Raw genomic sequence first — 22048 nt, forward strand, 5'->3', positions numbered from 1 at the left:
AGCTACAGAAGTAGAGTGCTGGAGGAAGGCTGGTTTGTGTCAGAATATGGTAAAAAGAGAAGGGTGCAGAGTCATGTCTGACCTCCGCCTTGTGGCGATCAACCTTGGGAGCTGGAGGAGGTCAGACGTGGTCTCTGTACCATTATTGCTATATCATTTTTAACAGAGATAAAGAAGGACACTACCTAATGATCAAAGGATCAATTGAACAAAAGGATGTAACCAAAATAGATATATATGGACTCCATGAAAAATCCTCAAAGCACATTAACAAACATTTACAGAATTAGAGAAACAGGCCACTAACTATGTGACAATTGTAGGAGAATTTAATATGGCACTTTCTGTGAAGTTCAGACCAACCAGAAAGAAACCCAACGGAGACACAGTAGAATTGAAAACCCAATCAACTAACTTGACATCATACACACATACAAACAACACTCCTCACAACACAATATGCATTCTTTTCCAGTGCATATGGGAACATTCTTGAGACTATACCATATGGGAGCCTCGATTCCTTTTAAAACATCAATATATTATGAAGCATCTTCTTAGAAAACAACCATATATGATTAGAACTCAACAATTGGAAGATCAAGGACATTAAATCTGTGGATGTTGAATAACACCCTGCTTAAAAACTGTTCAGTAATAGGAAAAGTGAAAACTGTAATTTAAAAAAAAAGTCTTAAATCAAACAACAAAGAAAACAACATCCCAACGTCTTTGGGAATCAGCAAACACAGAACTCAGCGGGCCATTGGTAGCTGTAAACACACATCAAAAAAATAACAAACAACAACAACCTAAAATCAACACCTTAACCTAACACCTCCAACAACTGGAAAAAGCAAAATTAAACTACAGCCACCTGAAGAAGAGATATATGATGCTAAAATTCTATATCGCCTTGCACCTTTGTAAAGTAGGTTTTGCCATCCAGCCAGGTTACAGTCTAATGATGTCTCCTTTGGGGTCTGGCATTTTCATGAGAGATGCCATGAAGAACTTTTCTCTCTCTTGCCACTCTGCTTCTTGACTGACTGGCTCCTGTGTCTCATATCTGGGGACAGTGGCCCTTGTGGCCCACTGAACCTGGAACTTATGACACCCTGTCCCCTGCCATGTTCCTGTGGCCTTGGGTCCACATGACTCTGCACCCACATGATTGTGGTTTCCCAGCTTCCTGCGCGGCCTTGCTGCTCCACCAAGCGTTGTGAGTCTGGAGGGCCTCCAGCTAGCAGCTGACCCACGGATTTGAGTTGAACTCTCCTGGACCCCTTTCTGGATGTAAAACTCTTTCCTGATACAAAGTTATTTCTTATACATCTATGACGGTCACCGATTTCCTTTCTCTAGAAAACCAAGCTTGCACAAAAGTAATAAAGGTCAGAACAGAAATTAAACAGAAAAGCAACAGAAAGAATCAATAAGACGAGAAATTGCTTCTTTGAAAGGATTAATAAAACCAACAAACCACGGGTAAGCTTAATAAAGCATAGCTTCCTGGTAAATTCTCTGTAACTTTCAAAGAAGAGTTGACACCAATTCTACAAAAATGATTCCAGAGTATAGAAAAAGATGGAAAATTTTCTAATTCATTTTATGAAATGGGCAGAGCCCTGATACCAAAACCAAGCTGAAACATCACTCAAAAAGAAAATGATAGGCCAGTGTCCCTTTATCAACATAGTGCTGAAATTTTCAACAAAATTCTAGCCTATAGTATCCAACAAAATACATATATTTGAAAATGCATCATGACCCAGTAAGATTTCATTGGGATGCAAGTGCATACCAAGTCCACTCGGGACCCGATGCACAGGGATCTACACTTGGAAGAATTGACCCAGGAAGGCTCCTAGTGGTATCCATCCCCATATGTAGGGTCAACAGAGCCCAATTGAATGAAAGATAGAGCTGTGTAGGACCAAAACTTATGAGTGGCAGCTCAAGGAGGAACTGTAGGTGCAGAGACTCCTCATACCGACAGTGTCTGAAGAGCTGTGTCAGTGGGGAAATTGATGATGACAATCGTGCCATCCACACGGCGGGGAGGGGGGGATTGTACAGTATAGGTGCTGTACTTCTTTGCTTGTATGGTGTTTGCTTTCCTGCTTGTAGCTTGCTTTGTTGTTGTTTTTCTTTCTTTCTTTTCTCTTTAGGTGCATGCGTTCTGCTAATTTGGTTGTTGGCTGGCTTGCGGGTGCTATTGATACAGTTGCTATTTTGGGGCTGTGATTTTGTCATGTTACACGAGTAAATCTGAGGCGTGCGTACACCATGGACAAACAGATGGAGTATGAGCTCCTACGTAACTCTAGCCCCAATTCAGGAGCAGTTAGTTCTGATAACATGGCTCTGCTCGATACATGCTGCAGCAAAGTGTGGTGAACAAAGCAGATAGTGTCCAGCTAGCAATCAGAATACCATAATGTCTGGGGTATTAAAGGTTTGTATTCAAACAAGCAGCCATCTAAGCAAGGAGTCAACTAAGTCCACATGGAAGAAGCACACCAGCTTGTGTGATCCAAAGATGACAATGACAAAATTCAAGTATGGATAAGGAAAAAGGAAAAAGTAGCTTTTACTTTTAAAAGCTAAAAGTAAAATTTCAGTTCAGAGCTAAAATTATGAACACCTAATTTGTAGAAGGCTCTGGAGGACAAGTGGAGCTCAAAACCCATCTGCAGAGCATCTAGTCAGACTGAGCCACTGGCAGATCCACACCAGCCACAGGCAAGAGTCTCGAACAGTCTTACTATCAGGCAGAGACTATTGTAATCTTGAATACGCTGAATCAAACTAGATACTTGGCCAGATGACCTCCCTATAGACCTGACCTGACTTGGTTCTGGGTGCAAGTATCTCTTACTAGTTCCAGGACAGAAAGTTCTTCTCTGGATTTTTGAATGTTGATGGGGGTCTTTTCTTTCTTACACATTATTTCTATGTTGGTCTTTAGATTATTATAGTTTTATCCACACTGCCTTATTTTGATTATGTTTGTTATTGTTTCTGTTGGGTGTGCCCCTGTGTGATGCACAGGAGGAGCGGGTGTGCAATGATAACTGATACAAGGGTTGATAGGGGAGGGGTGAGAGTGGGTGATAGGGAGGGAAAGGGGATTTCCAGAATAAAAAAAATAAAATCAGAATGGGGGAGGGAGCACTGGAACTGACCGACGGCACAACTCATTTTGAAGGTGATTTAACCATGAAGGGGGTGTGTGTGTTCTAAAATTGATAATGCTCCTTGATATGATTGAATGATTAAACTTTTGAATTGTATATTATATAAATTATGTGCCAATAAAACTGTGACTTTAAAAAATCAATCAGTGTCATCCATTGCATAAATAAAACAAAGTGGGGGGATGACCATATATCACATGATTATGTCAATTGACACCTCGGAAACACCTGACAAACCTAACGCCCATTCCTCATAAAAACACTCAACAAAATAGATACAGAGGGGAAATCCATAAATATAATAAAGAGAATATACACAAAGCCAATAGCCAACACTGCTCTCAAATGGGAGGAAATTGAAAGCATTCCCCTTATGAACAAAAACGAGGATACCTTCGTCACCACTCCTGTTCCATATCGTGCCGGAAGTCTGAGAGCTTTGTGGCAAAAGGGGGAAATTAAAGCATCCAGATGAAGGAAGAAGAAGTAAAACTCTGTTTTCAGATTATATGATGCTATACATGGAAAATCCCAAAGACTCTGCAAGAACTAATTGATAGATTCTTGTAAAGTGGCAGGAGATAAGATCAACATATAAAATCCAGTCAGACTCCTTTATCCTAACAAAGAATGTTCTCTCTGAAAAGGAAATCAAGAAAACAATGCCATTTACAATAGCCACCCATTCGATGAAATACTTAGAAATAAATATAACTAGAGCAACAAAAGCCCCACACAAAGAAAGCTACAAAACACTAGTACGAGGAACCAAACTAGACCTACATAAATGGAAGAATATACCATGTCCATGGATCGGAAGAATTAACACTGTGGAAATAGCAATAATACCCAAAGCCACCCACAAATATAATGCAATTCCAATAGAGAGATGGAAAGGACAGAGACCTCTCAGAGAACCAAAGCACTACTGAAGAAGAAGAAAATAGGATGTCTCTCACTTCCTGACCTCAAAGCCTACTACACAGCCCTGGAAGTTATAGAAGACGTTAACATTGAGAGAGGCTAGATGAAGGAAGCGTGGGGCCTCCCTGGACAGCTTTGTACCTCCTTATGGATTGATGATGATCTCAAAAATTTAAAATAGATGTATAAAGTTTGTATCCAAGTAAGTAAATAAAAATTTAAACCTGCATCACATTAATTTTAAAAGGCCCATTTACTTTTGGAACTAATATCTTTATATAACCACCAAGAAATCATACTAATGGTTCCTGCCACCTGGGACTCATAATTCCTGTTAAAAAAACAACAAACAACACCAACTATATTACCCAGAAACCCCTGCTCGTGGTAGATGTCTTAGAGAGATAAGAGCCATAACATGAATAGATAAACGTATATTCCCTTTCATTGTAGCATTATTCAAAATCAAAACAAAACAAAATATGGAAACAATCTAAGTGATCATCAATAAAGGAATGAGTAAACCGCTTATATACGTGTATGCATACATGTCTAGATAGAGAGAGGACTGTTATATAACAAGAAAGAGTATCAATGAGTCTGTGAAACACCTCATTACATGGATGTCATAACAAGGATGAACCTGGACGACATTATGCAGAGTGAAATAATTCAATAACAAAATGACAAATATTGCAAGAAAGCGCCATTGTAAAAATTAACAAAAGGTTTCATACTAAAAGAAATATTCTTTGGTGATTACTAGAGATGAGAAGAAATGGAAGTCATGTCCTAGAGTCATGTCCAAGTGTTAACTTGGATGAAGAGAAGAGCAATATACGATAGCAAGTTAACTGCCTTCAAGTCAGTGCTGACTCCTAGTGACCCTCTAGGACAAGGGAGAACTGCCCCTGTGAATTTCCGAGACTGCCACTCTTTACAGGAGTAAAGTAGAAAGCCCTGTCTTTCTCCCAAGGAGCAGCTGGTAGTTTTGAACTGCCGACTTTGTAGTTAGCAGCCCAACATGTAATCACTATGCCACCTAATCCAATATAAACTTAAGAAAATCTTTTTATTATGATATAGGTGAAGGTTTACAGAACAGATCATGTAGTTTACATTCAACAATTTGTACACAATTTGTTTCAACTCATCCATTTTAACCCCTCAATGCATCATCATTGATCTAATTTCCTTTCTGTGCTTCCTGTGTCCATTCCTCCCTCTCTCTTAACCTTCTGTCCATGGATAAATGGGGCCCTTTTGGTCTTAAATGATTGACTATTCTAACACGGGGTAAACTCAGTTTAAGACCAGAAGGTGACTAAGACCCATAATCTTGGGGTCTTATATGTCTTTATGTGATCCACAAGCCTGGTCTCTTTTATGATTGTGAGTTTTGTTCCACGTTTTCCTTTCATGTTTTCTAGGACCTTCTAATGTGGCCCTTTTCAGACTAGTTGGTAGTGGCAGCTGGGTGTCATCTAGTTCTGGCCTCGGGGTTCTGGAGACGTGTTTGGATGATCCACGAGTCCATTGAACTAAACAGCTTCATGTGTTTTACAATTTTCATCAGTTATCTATTCTCTAGATGGAAAGAATCCAGTATTTGCGTCTTACATGGCTGCTCACGAGCTTTTAAAACCGACATCACCAACGCAGTTTGTGAAGCATTTTCTTTGTGAACGCTGTTATGCCAATTGACCTTGATGTCAACACTCATTCTCTCCAGGTGTTTGGCTATGTCTGTGAAGTTTTCATACATGTATCGCCTGTATGTTCCACCACATTCATGGGTACACAAAATAAGAACTTTATGAAAGTTAACATTTATGTAAATTAACTTTAAACCAATACAACTCCACTTATGTTTTTGACAGATTCTTTTAGGAAGATTTTATTTGCATCCTATCTCAATAAATTTACTTTTAATAGAAAATGGCAGCTATCACCAGTATGAAGAAAATTAATTTTGCTCTTGACTTCTGGCAACTTAACCATTAACTAGTGACCTTGGCCAACTTACTCAACCCTGGAGCTTTGGTTTCCTCATTTACATAATGGGAATCATTTTCTTCCCACTCACAAGACATTATAAGATGATGCATATGATAAACATAAGCAACTCTAAAGCAAGCACTCAACCCCAAATCATGGACATCAGGAGCCCTTTTTCTTTTCCTGAAGAGTGTAAAAAAGGAGAAAAATTTGACCCTGGTGATTCATAGAAAGATTACCTTTTATGCCACAGCGTCCGCAGATGGCTGCAAACACTGTACATTCCATTTCAATGTTCCTGACCCCGGCTTTATAGGCTCTCTTCAAGTAATCAAACTTCTTTTCTCGTGAGTAAGAGCACAGTGCCCCATCTAATCGACCTTGGCCTGAAAGAGAACAGTGGACATTGGTTGACCTGATAGCCATTGTGGGAGCAGTGATGTTGCTAGTCAGCCTGCTCCCCAGGGGTAAACACGGCCATGGGATGCTTCTTATCAGAAGGAGCAAGACTGTCCAATTCAATAGCCTCATGTGCATCACCACGGCACTGAAAGCCCCAGTTCTGGAGCATATGACCGTGGCTGTCCTTTGAGGACAATGTCAAGTTGCTTTAATGACCTCGGAGATGGCCTGGGGACAGGGGCCAGCACTTAGTTGTGCTGATCAGCTGTTTGAGGATGAGGGTAGTGGCCGGGCACTGTAGCTTTCCATGTGTCTATCATGACATCATAGCTATCTGCAGCTCACCAGTCCCTCTACCTAGTGCCCTCTCCACGCCTCTCAGGGACAGCCACCCCTTTATGATGGATTGTCCTTTTGCAGGATTCCCTCGGTGTTCGCGTATCCTTTAATCCCACCAGTGTCAGCCTGTGGAGCTGTAAGAAGACAGAGAACAGCTGGTCCATCGCTCCTCCTTCATCCTGAGCACAAGGAGCAGTCTTCTCCGCTCCCTGTTCCCAAGAAAGGCTCGCATTGAAGCAGGTGGGTTCACAGCATTGTCAGCCTTCATGAATGTCACAGTCTGCTTTGTGTTGCCCTTCTTACAATTTCTCTCCCTTTCCCCCATCGCTCTCTTTATATTTCCTCCTCAAGCATTCGCTTCTCCCCATTCACTCCTCCGTGTGGTGATCTGCCAACCCCTCTAACACAAGTGTGTTTATGCTGAGTCAAACTCAGATGTCCCAGGATCCAGCTCGTGTAACATTTGCTTGAGAAATTAGAGAGTTAGCTCACTCGCCCTCTGCCAGATATAGACCCAGAAGTGGGGTGTGCTGGGTTTCCATACGTATATTATTTATATTGGTATGCTATCGTCTCAAGGAGTAAAAAAAGAAAGAAAATCTGGATTCTCCTATGAAATATCCAGAAAATATAGAACTCAAAAGCCAAACTGATTGCCAACTCATAGTCGATACCAACTCATAGTGAACCTATAGGACAGGATAGTATGAGTGTTAGCTAAATTATTCATAATTTTTAATATGATGTAGAGTCTAAAAAAAACACATCCAAGCTTGACCCCAATAGTTTGCCATTTGCAAGCTCTGACTTAAATTAAAGGCACGGTGAGTTTCCAGATGGAGGACTATGGGCAGGAACCCAGGACACTGAGCCTAAACCTTAGCCAACCACCAGACCCCCCATTTTATAACAATTATGGGATGACACCATCTTTAATCTGAAGTAAAATTTGTAGATAATTTCATCTGTTTGCATACAAAAATTTTTTAATTCAATGTAACTCCCTAATTTTTATTCAAAGGGAAAATAAAAGAAAACAACATAATACAATGATGTGAATTTTATATGAAAATACTCAAACAAACCAATCTCAATGATCGCCATAGAACCCCTGTCCCACCACCCCTAGGGGTATGAACAACAGAAATGTGGGTGAAAGGAGACAGCAGGCAGGGTTGATATGAAAATAATAATAATTTATGACTTATCAAGGGATCACAAGGGGGAGGGAAGGAAAATGAGGAGCTGATACCAAGGGTTCAAGTAGAAAGGAAATGTTTTGAAAATTATGATGACAACATATGTACACATGTGCTTGAGACAATTGATGTATGGATTGTTATGAGCTGTAAAAGCCTCCCCCCCATGATTTATTTTTTTAAAAAAGAAAACACTCAAACATAATTATGCTGAAAGCATGAGATTTTCAGAATGTCCCCTCAAAGTGGTACTAAGTTAATGCCTTCATGTTGTAGTACAGAGTTTAGATTCTTTCTTGCAAAATAACTCTCCTCACTGATTCCTGGCTCCTTATTCCTTGTACCAAGAGCTGCAATTTGGCAAGCATCTTTAATCTGTCTCTGTACTTAATTGGAAGATCCTTCAGTCCTGGCCAGGGCTACCTCATTCTTTGGGCATTCCTATCCCCTAATATTTCCCCCTGTTTTCTGGTCCCCTCTCTTTCCTGGGCATCAGCTCTAGTTGGGGGCACAGATGAATAATGGAAACATAGGATTAGCATATTTCCCTTCTCCTGGAGTTGCTGATTTAAATTAAAGGCATAAACAGAGATAAGATTCTGCTAACATCACTAATTGCATTTTAGTATTCAATTTGTTCCTGGAGGATTAAGCCTACTCTCAATATAAATTCATTATGGATGTTTCTCTGTTGCTTATTAGGTCCTTATGTCCCTGTGCTTTAGTAAGTAAAAAGGGCTATTTCCATTCCTTTTTAGATCCCCAACAATTAATGATTCTAGAGCAGAGGTTTTAATATAAGTTAGGTATTTAGATAACAAAGTTTTACTGGCTCTAAATTCACAGTTTGTAAATTGTTCTCACCTTCATAAAAATCATCAATACACATTGTGTGTCCAATGAGGGTTGGGAAGTGCGGGATATCTTTGCTACAGGTGAACAGCTCCTCAGCGAGGTCCCTGTCAAGTTCAGTGCTTCGGGTGACGATGCTGTCCAAGATGACCTGCTCAAACCGGGGCTTAAAGAAGGAGTCCACCGCTGTGTCTGTGATAACCACAGAGCCTGGTTCGATCCCTGTAGTGTGGGAATAAACCATGTGATTTCAGAAGCTTGCCCTTTAGACTGTATGAACCCAGTGGCATCGTGAGTTCCAGGTTGGACTGCTAACCATGAGGTCAGCAGTTTGAGCGTACCGAGTGCTCCACAGGAAAAACATGAGGTTTTCTGCTCCTGTAAAGATTTACCAACTGGAAACCCCGGGGCAGTTCTACTCTGTCCTGTAGGGTCACTATGAGTCAGAGTTGACTGGGTGTCAGTCAAGTGTTTGTTTGTCGGTTTGTTTGCTTATTTGTTTGTTTGTTTAGGGGGTTGTTTTGTGACACATAGTTTATAACCTATTCTGTCAACAGTCATTACTTCTTTTTCCTAATGATTTTTCCTATTTTCGTCTTTAAGATTATTCTTTTCCCTAGTGCAATTAAATAATAACATTCTGCGCAGGCATTTACATTTGCCGTCTTTTCAGATTCAATTTTACAATGTGATGGGGTTTGGATTTCAAGACAAACATGACTCCTGGACATGCAAATTAGCACTGGCCTTCGGGCCCCAATTTGAATTAATTAGTTGAGGAAGAAACTAGATGAGCCTGCCACCAAGTAGCTTCCATCAAGTGACGTGACTGCTTGATATTCAGTCCTTTCAGCAACACCTTGATTACTGTAATTTTTTGAATCTCTATGCTCGCTTCTTTCTGACTCTCATCCATCCCCTCCCCTCCCCGCCTTCACCTTATGCAAATGAGACCTCCTGGCTAACCTTACATTGCTGCAACCTCTGGCTTGGCCATGGACTTGGGCTTATTTGAGCCACCATTTTCTACCAGCCCACCGGTATTCTCCTTTCCTGGCCTGGTCGCTCAGTCCCCCCCTCCCACTCCCCCTCTAACCCTTTCATCCGAGTGCTGACAGCCCTCCCCTCAGGAGTCAGCTTTAGACCTTTCCTTCAACAGGGCTGAATCCATGGAGATTAACCCAAGGGGAAGTTAAGGAGCAACTCAAAGGATTGCATTATGTCTCTAAGGGGTTGGGTGGGTACTGCAGAAAGCACAACCCTTTACTGACTGACTAGCCAAGGGCAGGAAGAAGAGGCTAGGTCCTGGAAAAACTTTAGAAATTGTCTCCAGGTTGCCTGAAGGTATATATAAGCTGTGCCCATTCTGACAGTGATGAAGAAAAGGGAGCTGAGAGAAAACCCAATATTTTCCTAAGAATTTTGCATTCTGTTGATTTTGCTGAAAAACAAGGAAAAAGCTGTTTCCCTTGAAAGCACTTATTTCAAAACCTCAACATTTACCCTAACCCTCAAGCTTCCTTTTCCTCCTGTCATGAATTGAATTTACATGCTGGAAATTCTAGCTTCTGTGTCTATGGCTAACTCCCCTTTAAGAATGGGTTTTCTTTTTTATGCTAATGGAAGGATTCATGTAAAGTAAATTTTAAGTCACTCTCTTATCAAATTTTAAAGGAGCAGATTAAATAAAACCTAGATGGGGTCGGTGTAAGACATGAAAAAAAATTTTTATAATTTACCATGGGGTCACGAGGGTGAGAGAGGGCAAGGGAGGGAAAAAGAGGAGCTGATATCAAGGACTCAAAGAGAAAGTAAATGTCTAGAAAATAATGATGGCAACAGATGTACAAATGTGCTTGATACAATAGATGTGTGGATTGTTATAAGAGCTGTAAGAGCCCCCAGTAAAATTATCTTTTAATAAAAAAGAAAACCTTGATGAGGGAACTAAGATGCCAAGCCACTTGGAGATCTCAGAATAAAACCAAACCAATAAAACAGGAAACAGAAGTTAAAGAGACAAGGAACATCTGCCAGCCTTCACCTAGACTCCTGGTCCAGGAGCCAAGAGTTTGGTGCATAAATTTGAATAGTAGTTGTATTAACTGGTCTTCTTTGTATGTGCATAGCTATTTTCCTATCACAGACACCATTGTACTTTAATGTGGATCCTGAAATAAATTACTGTTTGTTGAAGCAATTCCCATTATAGCAGCACTGTCTATCTACGAGACGCCCAGAACATATTTTCTTACATTTTTGTGCCTTAAAAATAGTAGGTCAGTAAGAGAATTGTCATTTTCTCTATGGCCATGACTCATAATCAGAAGAAACAGCTATAAACAATCATTAATTTATCAGAATGTAAGTGTACAAAGTATTAATCTAGGAAAATTGGAAGTCAACAAAACCAAAATGGAACGAATAAATATCGATAGCCTAGCTGTAGTTGGTTGAACTGGACTCTGATATTTGCCATTTTTAATCAGACAATCATATGGTTCACTCTTGCCAGGAATGACATATTCAAAAGGAATAGTGTTAAATTTATTGTCATAAAGAACATTTCAAGATCCACATTAATGTACAATGGTGTCTGTGATAGGATAATATCTATAAACATAGAAAGAAGACCAGTTAATACAACTATTATTCAAATTTATGCACCAAACTCTAAAGCTAGTGAGCAACAGATTGAAGAAGTTCTACCAACTCTTTTACTCAGAAATTGATCAAATATGCCATCAAGATGCATTGATAATTATTAGCAACTGGGATGAAAAAGTTGGAAAGAAAGAGGAAGAAGGGTAGTTGTACAATCTTGGTGATAGAAATGAAGCTGAAGATCACATGACAGAATTTTATAAGACCAACAATTTCTTCATTGCAAATACCCTTTCTTCAACAACATAAACAACGATTATACATATAGATCAAGAGTCCTCAAACTATGGCCCATGGGCCACATGTGGCCCACTGAGGACATTTATCCAGCCCGTCGGTGATTTTGCCCCATTTGTTTTTTTTACTACAAAATAACATATGTGCAGTGTGCATAGGAATTTGTTCATAGTTTTTTTTAACTATAGTCCAGCCCTCCAATGAGTCTAAGGGAGAATGAACTGGTCCCTGTTTAAAATGTTTGAGAACCCTTGATATAGATTGTTAGTACCTTATGGGTTTCATAGGAAAATCAAATTTACTATATCCTTGGGAGGAGATAATAGAGCTCAATATCAGTCAAAATCAATCCAGGGTCTGAGTATAGACTAAATTATTAATTGCTAATATTGCTAATAGGTTGAAGTTGAGGAGAACTAGAACAGGTCCAAGAAAGCTAAAATATGACCTTTGAATATATTCTACCTAAATTTCAAGAACAGACTTGACAAACTGAACACTACTAACAGAAGACCTGACATGCTATTATTGACAACAACATCATACATGAAGAATGCAAACTGTCATTAAAATGACCAGAAAGAAAGAAAGAGCCAAAGTAAATGTCAGAAAAGCATCAGAAACTTGACCTCAAACATAGATGAACTAAAGCAAATGGAAGAAATTGCAAAAGAAAGAGCTAAATATAACATCTCAAAAGGCATCTTGAGAGGACAAAGTAAGGTATTGAAATGTGCAAAACCCTGGAGTTAGGAAGCCTAAAAGAAATAACACACTCAGCATATCTCAAGCTGAAAGAATTGAAGAAATAACGCAAATGTTCAGTTATAATATTGAAGGATTCAATGGGCAAAATATCGAGTGATGCAAGAAGCATCTAAAGACATGGAAGGAATACAGAGAGTCCCTGTACTAAAAAGAAATGGTCGACATTCAAGCATTTCAAGAGTCAGCATATGATCAAGAACCGATGGTACAGAAGGAGGAAGTCCAAACTACATTGAAGGCATTACCAGAAACAAGATTCCAGGAGTTGATGGAATTTCAATTGAAATGGTTCGACAAGATGATGAAATAGTAGAAGCACTCACTCATCTAGGCCAAGAAATTTGGGAGATAGCTACCTATCAAACCACGTGGAAGATGATCCATAGTGTGCCTATTCCAAAGAAAGATGACCCACCAGAATGTGGATATGATGAAACTGTATCATGAATATCACATGAAAATCTTTTTTCTGGAGATAATTCAACAATGATTGCAGTAATACATTGACGAGGAGCTGCCCAAAATTCAAGCTGGATTCAGAAGAGAATGCAGCATGAGAGATACTATTACTGATGTCAGATGGATCTTGGCTGAAAGCAGAGAATACTTGAAAGATGTTGTGTTGACCATGCAAAGATATTCAACTTTGTAGATAACAACACACTATAGATAGCATTCAGTGGGCAGAGGAATTCCACAACCCTTCATTTTGCTCAGGTGGAACCTGTACATAGAAAGGTTCTGCGTGATTTAAAATCAGGAAAGATGTGTGTCAGAGTTGTAGCTTTCCCCAATTAATCAATTGCATACAGGATAAATAATCTGAGAAGCTGGACTAGATCAAGAAGAATGTGGCATCATGATCGGAAGAAGAATGATTAGCAATATGCATTATGTGGATTACGCAACCTTGCTTGCTAAAATTGAGTCGGGGTCGGAGCACTGGCTGGTGATGACCGTGCAGTCTTCAAAGTAATTTCAGCTCAATAAAGAAAACCAACATCCTCACAACTGGGCTAATGGACAACATCCTAAAAACTGAGGAGCAGACAGAACCAATCAGGGAGTTTATCTTGCTTTGATTTAGTCAATGCTCATAGCAGCGCTAGTCAAGAAACCCAGTGATGTTTTGCACTGGGCACCTCTGCGGCAGAAGCCTTCTGTAAAATGTTGATGAGCAAGGTTGTCACTGTGAGGTCTAAGATGCTCCCGAGTCAAGTCATGGTATTCTCCGTTGCCTCATATGCATGTGAGAGTTGGACAATGAATAAAGAAAACCAAAGAAGAAATGATGTATTTGAATTATGGTGTTGGTAAAGAATAATAAGAGTACTCTGGACTGCCAGAAAAACAGAACAAACATCTGTCTTGGAAGAAGTACAGCCAGAATGCTGCTTAGAAATAAGGATGGTGGTATCAGGAGATACCAGTCCCTGGAAAAGAACATCATGCTGGATAAAATAGAAGGTCAGCGAAAAAGAAGTCTGTCGAGGAGCTGGATTGGCACAGTGGTTGCAGTCATGGACTAAACATCACAACAATTGTGCCAATCGGTGGCAGTGTTTCCTTGTGTTGTGCATAGGGTCGGTACGAGTTGGAACCGACTCAACCATACCTGATAATAACAATAATATATTGCAAATCTAGGTTCAATTCCTGACCCATAAATCACCTGGCACAGCCACCACCAATCAGTCAAGGAAGACGTATGGATTGCTATCAAGTTGCAAAAGTTTTAGCGGTGCTTCCTGACCGAGAAAGGTTTGTCAGCCTGCTCCTGAACACGGAAGCCCCCTGAAATGCCCTAGCTCTATTATGTTGCGTATGAGTCAACCTGAGTCAGGTGCCCCGTCCATGACAGCTAAGAACAATGAAACAGCTGCCCAGAAGCAGTAGCTTTTCTCCCTCCAGCTTTTCCTGGAGTAGAAAATATATATATAATTGATTGGAATGCCTTACTTTTCTGCTGGGCTCTGAGTTTGCAGCTACTGTGTGTGCCAGACGACTGCGTGTTTGTGGAAGGAATCAATCCATCTCACCTATTCCCCCTGATGTACCAATTCGAAAAATGATAACATCACAGCACTGCGCGTGGTAAAGTAACTTGATGAGTTCGTGAAGCATGATAGAAATGGAAGGCACGCCCATGCCATGCTGCGGAGAGAAAGGGGAAAGTCATTAGACATCTTGCAAGCGAATACACACAGAGGACATATTTTCTTCCTTCCTTATGAGTTAACAGCCTTTGGATGAATTTACATAATCATTAAGACTTTGCCAATGCTGAGGAGAACGTAAGTCATCTCTAACCGATGCCCACACGGCGGGCTGATCGATGTGCCCATCTGTGAGGCGTAGAGAGAAGCGCCTCTCTGACAGTTAAGTAGCGTTCAGCCCTCGTGGTTGGGACGGGGAGGGAGGATGGCATCCTGTTCAGGTGCACCAGGGCAGTGCCATTTCTCATCCCTCCACTGAGCGCTCTAGGCTGAGACTTTGAAAGGTGAACTGTGTGCCACCTTGACTTGATTTTGAGTTTGAGCATCACACGCTGCTAGACCTTTCCCACATCACGGAATGGACTGGTGAACTCATGTCGTTGCCGTCATGGGGCTTGCTTGCCTCCTAATTCTGGGTGAGCCCTAAAGAGTGCTGGAGCTATGAGCTACAGCCATGCTTTCATTTTGGAACATATTCTGGACAGATAGGGGAAATGGGGTTGCTATAGATCATGATCATAACTCTGGTATTCCTCAGATTTTAGATTAACACAGAACCAAGGATTGAATGAGAGCCAGAGGCATCCCGGTGGTTATTGGGTAAGCATTGAGCTGTACCCCAGGGCTAGGTGGTTCATGCTCAGCGGCCTTTCCCAAGGAGAAAATGGGATGTTGTCGGCCTCTGTAAACCTCTACCATCTTAGAGCAGTGGTTCTCCACCTTCTTAATGCCGGGACCCTTTCATACAGTTCATGTGGTGGTGACCCCCAACCATAAAATTATTTTCGTTGCTACTTCATCACTGGAATGTTGCTACTGTTACGAATCAGGCAACCCCTGTGAAAGGGTCATTTGACCTCCAAAGGGGTCACGACCCACAGGTTGAGAACCACTGTTTGAGCATCACTATGAATCAGGTTGAGAGGGCTTCATTTCTGGTTTGGGGATGATTGGACTATGTTCTAACAACTCTCCAGAAAGATCCTCCATGCTAGGACACTGCAGTCATCAGAGATGAGTTTATAACTGGCAGCAACTTCCATTCTGGGCCGCCAGCCACAATGTCGGCAGTTCGAAACCCCCCACTTCTCCTCAGGAGGAAGGAGCACAGACGGCCTTGGAAACCCTCAGGGGCAGTTCCACCCAGAGGGTCTCTATGAGTCGGCATTGACTGGATGGCAGAGAGTTTGGGTTTTTTTGGGTTTTCATTCCTAATGGCATAATAGAGGGTCAGATGTGCCCCTCCAGTGCAGCTTTCACGTGTTCTACTCTTGGGTAAAGAGACTGCAGGCAGAATTGCACCAGAGCCCTCTTCGCAGTTAAGAGCTGCTTTCCACAAGTTGACCCATTAACAAATCTGGAAAACGGAGTTCACTTCTACTCAACCCCCAAAATATCAAACTGGAAACCTAAAATCTCTGGGTTTCTCATGTTAATTCCCACTGTATACAGCCTGCCTTCTTAAAGCATTGCATCCACCTGGAGTCTGTCTTGGGGTGCCCAAGATGAATATATCCGGGCCTTTGGCACTGGCTCTGCCACTAACGAATGCACTCTCCGGAGTCTCGTCCCTCGATTGTTAATTAAAAGGACAAACTATTATTTGATACACCAGGTGCCTTCTAATGCACACATTTGTTAGGTTTATGATTATTACTCACTGTGAAGCATGGTGATAAAATGACAAATGGGCTTGTGTATTTCTCCACCCCCCCTTGCCTGTTGTCTGTCTCATTCTCTCACAATCTTTGTCTCTAGCTGACTCTCTCTCTCTCTGATACACACACACACACACACACACACACACACACACACACACACACACACCCCAGTAGCTACTAGAGATAACAGTTTTCAAAGAGGAAGCCCCAGTTGGAAATCCTCTGTCTACATCGTAATGCCATTTTCTAATTAGCTAATTTATTTACCATTAACCTGGGAATAAAGCATTCAGGTGCAAAGTTTCAGGTATGAATTAGTCACTAAAGAAAAGAATCAATGTAAACTCAAAGTGAGGTTTCATATTCTTTATGGAGGTGTTTTCTGGCGGGCCTCTGCCTGTGATGGAGATTTCAGCTCCTATACCCTGCAGGACAGCAAGATGTGGCTGCGGCTGATTTTCTCTCTCCTTCTGAAGTTCTACTGCTGAGTTATCACAGCTCCACATTTTTATAACCCCATTCTTGTCTTTCCTTCTTTAGATGATGCACAAAAGGACACATGGGTGGAGTATAAAAGCGAAACAAGAGTTAGGAAGACAAGGTCTTCCAAGACTATGGAATATTCACCCAAGACTAGATAAATGAATAAAGGAAAGAATTTTCCTATTTGGGTCCAAAGCAGGCTTCAGGCACTCTGGGCATAAAGGGCAGATGAGCTTAGCTGCCCCATTGGCCTGACATGTGATTTTCATCTTTCCCCTAATCTTCTGGCCATGATCTCCATCCCTCTGTCACCAGGAACTCAACAATGACAGAGGGGTGATGGTGACCAAATGACCATGCCTCTGCAGCAGACTCTGCCCTGGTCCCCTGACATTCCAAGCCAGGGACTGCTTGCCGTTTTTGAGAGCAACAGTGTCCAGATAAATGAGAAGCTTAGAGTAGTTGCTTTGAAATACAGTCCGGTACTAAGAGACAAGCTTAGCCAGCAAGCAGGGTGCACCCCTAAATGCATCCTCCTAAGGGTATCCAGCCTGAGTCCACTTGGAGAATGGTCTGCGTGCTCCCTAAAATGCAAATGATGCCCTTTCATTTGGGCTTAGGGCAAATTGGGTGTCCAGAGCTATTAGCATATTCTAAATGCAGGAGCATTCACATGCACCCCAAGCCAACACAGCAGTCATTTCCCAGTGAGTTGATGATGAGGTTAAACTGCATTGCTCTGGCCATGCTAACAATTTGGCTGCTGTACACTAATACTCCCCAAGTTGGATAGGGGCTGTGAAAATGAGAACATCACCAATGAGGTTTTCAGTTGCAAACGTAAAAGAGCAGGGGGGCGGGGTGTGTGTGGAGGGGGATGGGTAGGGTCATTTTGAGCAGGTTTTCTCTTACTTGATTAACTAACTGGTAGCTAATAAACTAAGGTGACGCTGATGCAAATGAACTGCCTCTAGGACTTTTCCTAATGACGAACGTCATGCCTGCACACGTCATTTCATTGTGGAAGAATGCGAAGAGGAGAAAAGCATTTAAAAAAAGAGTCTGCACTTTTGATTATGACCTGACAATGAATCCCTGAAACGTACCCATTAAGTACTTACACTGATGGAAAGCACAGGCCCAGCTTTGTACATGCAGTATCTGTCCGTCCCAGCACAGATGTTTTTAATTTCGTCTCCATTTCCCTCACATCCCAGCTCCTTGTGCATCCGCAGTGCAAAGGCTTTCATTCTGTCAGAGCTCCCACCAACGCAGACAAACTGTCGATGAAAACAAACAGCGGCCTGCCATCATCATTGGGACAAGAACCCAGGGTCAGCTTCCAACCTAAACCCTTCGATTTGAGTTTCATAACAGTCGGTCTGTATGTTCTGAGCGGTGTTCATGAAGTCGCTCGTTGTCATCATTAACCTAAATAAGGCAATCAGGTACAAAGTTTGGCATGCTGAACCAGCATGGAAAAAGATCGTCACAAAAAGGGTAACTTAAAAATGGACAGTATTTAAGTAGATGTTTCCTGGTGTTTTTGTTGATAATTAATCTCAACTAGCATTCTCAATTGATATAAATAGCTCACTGTTTGTATCCGCAAACAGTATGAAAGAACTTCATTAAATTGGTACGCTTTATAAAGTTGGTAGATATTTCCCCTTATCTTTCCTTTTATTTCTCCACAAACTTTTTGACACCCCCCATGCATATTTAATATGTCAGCACTGAAGACATGAAATGTAAGGAACATGTAGCCTAAAGGAGAAGTACCAGTTTCAGACGTGTTCTAATTCCACGTGCTGTGTTAACTTAAAGCTTGCACAGAATTCTGTTGAAACCTAACTTTTCAAGACATAGAATAAGTCTTCTTATAGATTGGAAATCCTGCTGTCATACTCCATCAATTGTAAAAGGTACTGTTTTTCACATTTTAATATCTTGGGAATTAGAGCGGTGGTATAGCCAAGAGTGACTTAAGTCTAATGAAATGTGGCAGAGAATCCACTTGGTCATTGCTTTCCCAATAGCCTATTGGGAGTTCATCCGCCCTGGGGACGGGAGAGGTGAATGACAGTGTTCTCATGACGATGTGAAATACATTGCCAGCTGGTGGCACCTGAGGTCAACAAGGGACAGCAGACACAGGAGGACCGCAGAGACCACAGAGAGGCATCAGGGATAAAGGCAGTCTTGACTCTCAGGAGTGGCGAGGTGCGGAAAGTTAACGGACCTTCAAGACTGAAATATAGCGGGTCAGGGCCTGCCCATTGAGGTTAGGTAAGTCTGGCTTAGAGTTCATCCACATCATTCAAACCAAGTACAGTTTGAGGAAGCAGCTCTTCTCCGATCGTATTTTGACTGTCTTCCAACTTGAGTGGCTCATCTCCAGCACTCTTCTCAGACAGTGTTCTGCTCCTATTCTTAAAGCTGGGTGGTTTTTGGTGTTTTGTTTTCAGAAGTAGAATGCTAGGTCGTCCTTCCTCGCCTTAGTCCAGAAACTCCTATAAAACCTGCCCACTATGGGTGACCTTCCTGATGTTTACAATAACATAGCTTCCAACATCTCAACAGCGTGCAAGACATCACACTATAACACACTCATAGACAAGTGGTGGCATCACTCAAAATCACGAGAAACAGCTGCAAACAGCAATTCATGTGGAATGTATGTAGTACGTGTCTAGTAAATTTGAAAGTCATCAAAATGAAATGGAAGGCATGAAGGTGAGTCTCATGGGCTGAAATGGACAGGTTTGGGATATTTTGGATCAGACAGTCATAGGGTCTACTATCCAGGAATGATAAAGTAAAGAGAAATGGTGTTGCATTCATTGGTAAAAACAACATATGTAATCTACCCTGAAGTACAACTCTGTCTGTAATACGGTGATATTCATATACCTACAAGGAAGATTGGTTAATGTTAATATTATTATTATTATTCAATATCATAATCAGCCACTGGTGCCAAATGAGGGAATTGAAGGCTTTTATCAAGTCCTGCAGTCTAAAATTGGTCCAACTAGTGATTGAAATGCCAAAATTGGGAGCAAAGAACAAGAGTCGGTAGTTGAAAAATATGGTGTCGGTGATAGAAAAAGTCAGGGCAATCTTGCAAGATCAACAACTTACATATCTCAAATATCTGTCTTCAACAAGCATCATACACCGAATATCTATGTGCTTCAGGCCATCATGTCCAAAGCAGGAAGAATGCACTACCTCTCCGAGGGTTTTATAATGATGAAATGGGGTTGCATATTGCAACGGACACACAGTCAGGTCAATTCTAAGTATTCAATGAATGGTAACGGTATATCATAGCAATGTCCCGGGCCTGCATTTGAACTTGTTGCTGTGGTACAGAATTTAGTACAAATGAAATTGGCTCATATCCTTGAGTAAGACAGAGCTGGTTGCCAGTGCCTGACTGATGCGGGCCGCACTGGACAGAGGATCATAAGGAAAGCATGGCTGGGCAGTATCCGGGGAGGACAGAAACACATCTAAGACCACATTTAAATAAGATTGTAGAGTAGGGGCTCCCATTCACAAATGAATAAATAATGTAACTCTTGGGTGGTCTGATTACACGATGCATTCTGTTTCCATTTAACAACCATTTCTGTACCACATCCATTTTCAATTATAAGATGTAATTATCCTTTTATCCAGACCCCCGACTTCTCGTCGACCCTCATTATTGACTTTGCTGTGCTTCCTTAGCAGCCTCGCTCATCAGCCCTCAGGTAGGTTAGACACTGCAATAGAGGTCAACCTTGAAGGTTGGCGGGCGAAGAAGACTGGTGTCAGGTGGACCATTCAAAATTATTATTGACCATACGTAAATATTTCCTACACTTGGTACAGATAAAATTGGGTGAAAGATCTGAGCACGAGGAAGAGAAAGCTTTTTGTTTTCTTTCCCCAATGTACAGTAGTTTGAAAATAGCCTCATTGTGTGGCACTAGAGAATGTAAATTACAACTATTCAGATTGACCAGAAAGCGGAAACAGATGTTAAGAACAGCTTGTGGTTTGAATTCTTGTTTGAAGTGCAGATATTGCTGTAATCAACAGGACTTTCTGAAGGTTTCTGGAGTCATAAAGATGATATATACAGACAGACCAGCTATGTTCTTGATGTCTAGACTCTATAAGTCAGGTTTATTAAATATCAGCTCTAGATGTAATTTTTTTCAGTCTGGCCACTTCATTGAAAGTACAATACAGCTAAAGATCACCAGCTAACATAGTCTTAACGTGGCACTGATTTGGATAAAAGTCCCAAACAAGTTTATCATTTGTCCTACTTTTATCAATGAAGCCAGAAGTGTCTCGGGAAGGAGTCGGAATGTGGCTTATAGGAAACCTTGAAGACAGCCCCACGAGTGCTAGAACAAACTAATTCTCAAGTATCCTAGGGTCTTCAAGACGTTACATGAAGGGATTTCAAGGAAAAGATGAAATAAAATGCCTATGAATTGAATGTAAAACTGATTATGCTCTGCTCTATAAATCTTTACCAAAGTCACAATAAACACTGAAAAAAGATTAACTACCATTTTGTATTCATCTGGCCTCACTGCAGTTCCTTGTATTTTGCATTTGGACCAAAAAAATAGAAACACATTAAAAAATGTATGTTACATTTTATACAATTACACACTACTCATAAAGTAATGAGCCATGGTGAGAATGTGGTTTAAGAGTTGTGTTGCTAACTAGCTGCAAGTTTGGTAGTTCAAACCCACCAACCAGTCTATGGCAGAAAGATGGAGCTGTCTGGTCCCATACAGCTTTACAGGGAGCCCTATGGAGCAGTTCTAATCTGCCCCATAGAATCACAATGAATATGAATCTACCCATGGGTTTAGGAAAAGATTGGATGCTGCCAGTTAATGATTTTGTAAAAGATATCAAAATATCGTGTTTGCTTAAATATATGTGTATTGAAGAATATACATATTCTTATTATACCTAAAGTTTTACCTAAATTAAATAATTACCTAATGTTTCATCTCAGCCCTTTACCAGCTGTACATGGTTATTATATAATGATAATAATAAACATCTGTTATATATGTTATCAC

General features: G+C 41.0%; 1 protein-coding gene across 1 annotated transcript in view; it reads right to left on the reverse strand.

Moving 5' to 3' along the window:
• The window catches only part of UPP2 (uridine phosphorylase 2), a 36178-nt gene that overhangs the window by 8345 nt on the left and 5785 nt on the right, over nucleotides 1-22048 (reverse strand). The window contains exons 3-6 of the mRNA XM_075529136.1: nucleotides 18065-18223; nucleotides 14623-14737; nucleotides 8927-9136; nucleotides 6362-6508 (exon numbers count right to left, since the gene is read on the reverse strand). Coding sequence (XP_075385251.1) covers nucleotides 6362-6508; nucleotides 8927-9136; nucleotides 14623-14737; nucleotides 18065-18223 — 631 coding nt within the window. The remainder of the gene's footprint in view (nucleotides 1-6361; nucleotides 6509-8926; nucleotides 9137-14622; nucleotides 14738-18064; nucleotides 18224-22048) is intronic.

Source organism: Tenrec ecaudatus, chromosome 13, assembly GCF_050624435.1.
Source record: "Tenrec ecaudatus isolate mTenEca1 chromosome 13, mTenEca1.hap1, whole genome shotgun sequence".
In the NCBI taxonomy this organism is placed as follows: Eukaryota; Metazoa; Chordata; class Mammalia; order Afrosoricida; family Tenrecidae; genus Tenrec; species Tenrec ecaudatus.